Genomic DNA, 6092 nt, shown 5'->3' on the forward strand with positions numbered 1-6092 from the left:
TAAGATATATATATATATATATATATATATATATATATATATATATATATATATATATATATATTATTAGGTTTTGTATTTTCAAATAAAACCTAATATGATTTCAAAGTTTATTTAGGCTCCAAATGAATTGTGGTTTTAACTTTTACAGAAAAAATAAATAAATATAATCCATAAATGAAAGTTGAATACATTGAATCAGGTTGCAAAAATATTATTTCATTTTTTATTCAGATATCATACCACTAATGGCTTTTATTTGATGTTGACTTGAATTATTTTATTTTCTTGTGTACATGATCTTTGTAATATCTGTTACTAATGAAAGAGTTATTTGAAGCTTTGTATGCGGCCACATCAGAAATAACAAAATCTTGAAAGTAAAATTGGATAAAGGAATTGAAATTGAAATATGAAAAACTTGGTCTTGACAAGTCGGTCAAGTCGTTAACAATATGAAAAATTGGAAGGATATTTTAGAAAAATTGGTCTAGATGATAATGATAACAATTTGGTATTGGAGTGGTGAAAATTAATACGGGAGGGTGGCGTATTACGATTTGTATAGAAACTTTCTTCACAAAACCTTGAAAATGAAATTGGATGAAGGAATTGAAACTGTAGATGTCTTAGAGCGTCAAGAGATAAACTGACTTGGCGACACCACATGTAAAGTTCTATGAAGTCAATGGAAACATTTACAACCAAATCAGCTATGTTATACCAATAATAAAGATAAAAGGCAAAGTTTTCTCATTAAAGATAATGGATACTCTTAATATATATGAAGGAAGCTAAGTAGCTTTCACAAGACTCATAGAAAGGTAGGAACAAACATTTGAAAACAACTCTGAGGAGGTTGGGACATTGTTGTAATGCTACCATTTTCTAGCTTAAACACTTTCATCTGATCTTCCTCGGCATCTTTGAAGTATATAGAATTCTGGAGACATCCGTAATACTCCTGAGCCAAAACCGAGAAAGAAGTATCGGTAGCCATCACAAATGCATTGTCTCCCAAGGACTGGACCTCAATCATTTTTCCCAATTCTTCATCAAACTTATAAATCTTAAAATCAGTTGTTTTAGGATTCGGAACATAGACGTAAGGTTTTCTCTCACGAAGGCGGTCGACAATGTAAAGCTCTCCGCGGCATTCAACAAAGCTCTTGTCTTCGGGAAGGCTGATGTTATCACCGAGTGGAAGCCCGACGTACATACATATTTCAAGACCGGAACTGATCCACCAAACAGTGCCTCGTGTATCCAAGGCGTAAGTTAGTCCTTTGTGAACTATAATGTCAGAAAAATGATCACAGAAAAAAGTGTGATCAGTTTTCAGATCCATTTTTGTGAGTTTTCTCCAGTTATTTCCATCCCAATGCGTGATCTTCCCTTGGCGGCTGAGTCCAAGAATATTATTATGCTGAGCTTCTCCTTCCACAACTTTGACAAGCACCACTTTTCTGGATAAAAATGTATCTCTCGTGTGCCGGTCTTGAAGCTCATAAGTTTCTCCAATCTCAGAGAAAGTAAACTTCAGAAGATTAACGCCCGGAAGAAAATATCTCATTGGAAGGCGCGAGAACTGGTCGATGAGACGGAATTTTCTGGAGTTGATGTCCATGTCGGATTTGATAAGCCAGCCTTGGCTCGGGGAGGAGGAGAGAGCAACGCGGAAAAAGGCGGCACGTGACAGAAATAGGTTGACAAAGCCGAACCATTGGGTGAGATTGATCAAGATGAGAGGGCGGTTTGGGAAAAGATTGTTGTTGCCCGAAACGGAGGAGCGCCAAGATCTGCATATGCTTCTGAAACGTTGTAGTTCGACAACCGAGAACAACTGAACAGCGATCGAGAATAGGAGCTCCTCTGGTAAGTTAGACCAATCAGCCATTTCTCTCGTCTTTGTTTCGTTTTGGTTTTTTGCAAGTCAAATAATATTGGGAACGTTTTATAAACTTCTAAGTTGCTGTAAAATATTAGCAAATACGTTTTATTCATTTCTTATTCCATTGGCTTCTTACCATTAATAACTTTCTTGTATATCATTTGTCACACTTGGTATGAAATATTTTGTATGACTTTGACTAAATTTTTTTTCCTCTTTCGGAAACAAAAGATGAATTGATTTTCTTATACCAAAATGGACTTGATTTACATAAGGCCCAAGTGGTATGTTTTATAGAATCTTGAAATAACTGAATGATAACGAACTGAACATGCTTAAGATTTTCTAAACTAAATATAAGACGCTAAAAAGTTTGTGTTAGTAGCTAGATTAATTATGCGTTTCTAGGTATTTATTATCTTAACTCAATAGTGGTATATAGTGGAATCACTAAAAAATTAATATTTTGAATTGTAAATATAGCAGAATCATTTTTTCAAAATGTAGAAAAGTTAATGTTTTGTGACTTTATATAACTTTTGTGGAGTTTAACATTTTGTGCGATTTGGGTTAATTTTTAGGATATTTCAAAAATTTATTTGGTTTTTTCTAAAACCTTATCAATAAGAGAGTTATGGAGTCGATTGTGTGATAACACAGCTTTTTTTTTGTTCTCCATGCATTCAAGCAAATACGAGTCCAGCTAGATGGGCAATAATATGATCTTATTGTCCATGGTGACAATCCTATATACAATATGATATACCCGGGTGGTTATGTTTTTTTTCTTATTGTCACAATCTAGTCAGTGAAAATCATGATATCATTTCTTGTTCTTCCATTGTCAACTCAAGCTGAATTTATCATAAACATGTTAAACAACACTAAAGTGGGTACAAGAACTAGAACATGGTATGGAAACAGGGATAGAAAACGGCAAAATCAAAATTTATAGATATGGGTACGACATGTCTACTTCAATAAAAATATAAGAAATGATCCTAGAGTGAGAAATAATTAGAAAAAATAAAAGAAAAAGAAAGAGGGGAAAAGCCTTTAAGTTTTAGAAAAACGAAAAATGAAAATATTCATGTAACGCCCCGACCGCCATCTCTCTAGTGGGCCCCATGTTCACCACTAACCCATGGTCTCACCTCTCTTAATGGGCCTCACGTCCTCTCACTAGGCTCATGAGCCCATTAATATCCGACGGTCGGTTAATTACGTCTGGGAGGCTTAAAAACTTGTTTACCGACCCTAAAAATCACCACATGATCTTTCCCTGTGTTTTAGCCTCACTCACACAGTTTCAACAACCACTTCCCGGAAGGTCACCCATCCTTTGACTACTCCAGCATAAAAACGCTTAACTGTGGAGTTCTCTCAAGACCTTTGACCGAAAAGATAAATGCACTTTGATGACATTGGTGGCCAAATCAATTCATTTAAGCCTCTCCGCAAAACGGTGTCTCACAATCCAACTCGTAAGAGTGCTAGGAATGAAATAAAACCGATGCAAATGTCAAAAATTCGTTGTTATTTTCCTCCAAACATCGAAGGGCATCCTTATAGAGTCCCTATAGAGTCGGCGTTTCCAAAAGGTACCGGAGACGGGGATGGTCACCACATAGAAGTACTCGTGCTGCATATGACTATTATAATACCCTTTGTCTATACCAAAAATGAGAGAGAAAGGAAGCTTTTTCATTTTTTATTAAGATGATTATCAAGAAAGTAAATTATCCTTAAGCAAGATTTAGAGAAAATTAGTAACAAACATTAGGAAACAACCTTGAGAAGACTCGTACATTGTCGTTTTTCTCTTTTAAGAAATCTCTCCAAAGAGGTGGTCCATAATGTAAATCTCTCCACAACACTCCACAAAGCTTTCATAGAGTCGATGTACACCTTGGTACAGAGAACATGCATTCAAACTGATACAGAATTTGCATTCTATATGCCATTTTCTAGAAAAAAAATCTTTGTTGGGACCTTTAAGAAATTAAGCAGTGCATAGTGGAACATATTTTCGAACATACTAGTGCAGAGTTCGACCTTAGTGATGTTTGCATAAGAAAAGAATTGATGAGATTTTGATGAAACAAGTATTAACTTACTGGATTGTACTGAAGACAATATTTCTCCATAACATCGCTTGAACAATCCACCTAGCTATTTTCAGGTCTAAACTCAAGAGACTATTTTCCTGAACAATGGTTTTTCCTGTTACTAACTCAGAGGAAGAATCCAGATTGCCTTATTCATGAATCCAGATTTTACTATATGCTTTACCACTAAAAAATGTGTATATATATTTTATCACCACCTATAAAAAATCTATATGAAAACATTTAACCAATTATATGTCTATTTACTTTCACTTTGACATAGTTTCTTTAACCACTAAAACTGTTTTTGGAATCGTTTATATGACCACTAAAACTATTTACTCAAAAAATATAATTAATGACAAACTAAGAAAAAATATAAATTTAATGTAAGACCATCTCCAATGTATTTTTTTTTATTTTTGCTTGTAAAATAGAGGAACTGTATTATAGAACTGTATTTCAACGGAAAATCCACCGAAAAGTGATCAAAACCACTTTGTCAAAAACAAGTTCCAACACTTGACTGAATCGCGTTTATGAAGAACCAATTAAGGTTGAGAAGTAGAAACAAAAAAATTAATCTTACATCATTAAAAAAATTATATAATTTTGTTAAAATGATATCAACTTGCTGGAATTGGTTTTATGATTTTTTAGGTAAAACACTTAAAATTATATTTTAAAAAAAATATATGAGAAATTTATATATTATAATATATATATATATATATATATATATTTAATTAATTTAAAGTTTTTAAAATTCATGTCAGTTTACATACGCAATATAAATATTCATAGACTTGAGAAATACAGATTTTATAAAACTGAAAATTTTAAAAAATAATTTTTGAGGTATCGAAAATTTAATTGCTTATACAAACTCTGCATCTGAAATAGATATTGAGAAACAAAAGAATTATCTCATAATCTCAAGTAGTTCCGAAGCAAATAAGAAAATGAAAAATATATATATGAAATAATATAAATAATAAAAATTTATACCTTGAAATTATATCAACTTTTATCTTTCATATGTATCTTTACCATATTATTTCAGAAAAGAGGTTGAACACTTATATATATATATATATATCATATCGATTTTTCTATCGCCAAAGTATGTTTATTATTATTTTAGTTATATTTCATAATTATGTGAAATACGTAGAACGATAAATATATTAATGTAAAAATTCAATATTTTTAAATCTAGACTTATCTTTACAAAAATATAAAACACTAAAACAATTATACAAAATAACATTATTTTAAACAGTTATTTTATGAATCATATGTAGCTTTAGTTATACTTCTTCAAAGCTAATATTTAGTTTTTGGTATTCTTCCTATATATATATATATATGTGTGTGTGTGTATGTATATTGGTATTATGTAAATATTTTATCTAATTATCTCCTCTTTCCTTTTGCATTTTTATCTCTTTGATTACGATTTTGATATATCTTGGGATTTGGTGAGAAAGTTTAAAATTTATAATAAGATGATAAAGATTTCTGATTTCAGCTTATTTTTCAGGAATACGGACTATTACTTGTTTTGAATTAATATATATATATATATATATATATTAACAAAGAAAATAATTTCTCAATAAATTTAGGTTAATAATAAATAAAAATTATGTTTAATAATTTTTTTAGTTCAGGAATAAATTTATTTTCTTAACTTATATCTAGATTTCAACTTTTACATTTTTTCAAAAATATTTTAATAAAATTAAAATTAACATGCGGCAATATATTATCTATCCAATTACCACGTGTCATGAACGAATTAATAAGATGTTATAAAAATGATCATCTTTTGGAGTTTAACGTGTCTTAGATTTAAGCTTCATGACTCGCACACAAGAGATGCATTTTTAACTAGAGAAAAGTGGTGCTTGTCAAACCTATTCCTCTTATTTTCCTCAGTCTCACCCAATGGTTCGGCCTTGTCAACATATTTCTCTCACATGCCTCCTTTTTCTGAGTCGCTCTCTCCTCCTCCCCGAGGCAGGGCTGACTTATCAAACCTGACTTGACCATCAACTCCAAGATATTCCATCACATCGAACCGTTGTCGC

The 6092-nt window shown here is 31.5% G+C and overlaps 1 protein-coding gene across 1 annotated transcript; it reads right to left on the reverse strand.

Moving 5' to 3' along the window:
- Positions 1 to 814: 814 nt before the first annotated feature.
- LOC111832157 (putative F-box protein At1g65770) lies at positions 815 to 1897 on the reverse strand. Its single transcript, XM_023788496.1, has one exon. The coding sequence runs from the start codon at positions 1895 to 1897 to the stop codon at positions 815 to 817; it is 1083 nt and encodes a 360-aa protein (XP_023644264.1).
- Positions 1898 to 6092: the final 4195 nt, after the last annotated feature.

Source organism: Capsella rubella, unplaced genomic scaffold, assembly GCF_000375325.1.
Source record: "Capsella rubella cultivar Monte Gargano unplaced genomic scaffold, Caprub1_0 scaffold_2, whole genome shotgun sequence".
Lineage (NCBI taxonomy): Eukaryota > Viridiplantae > Streptophyta > Magnoliopsida > Brassicales > Brassicaceae > Capsella > Capsella rubella.

Excerpts from the sequence above, each read along its gene's own strand:
- LOC111832157 (XM_023788496.1), bottom strand. The coding sequence starts at position 1,897 with ATGGCTGATTGGTCTAACTTACCAGAGGAGCTCCTATTCTCGATCGCT.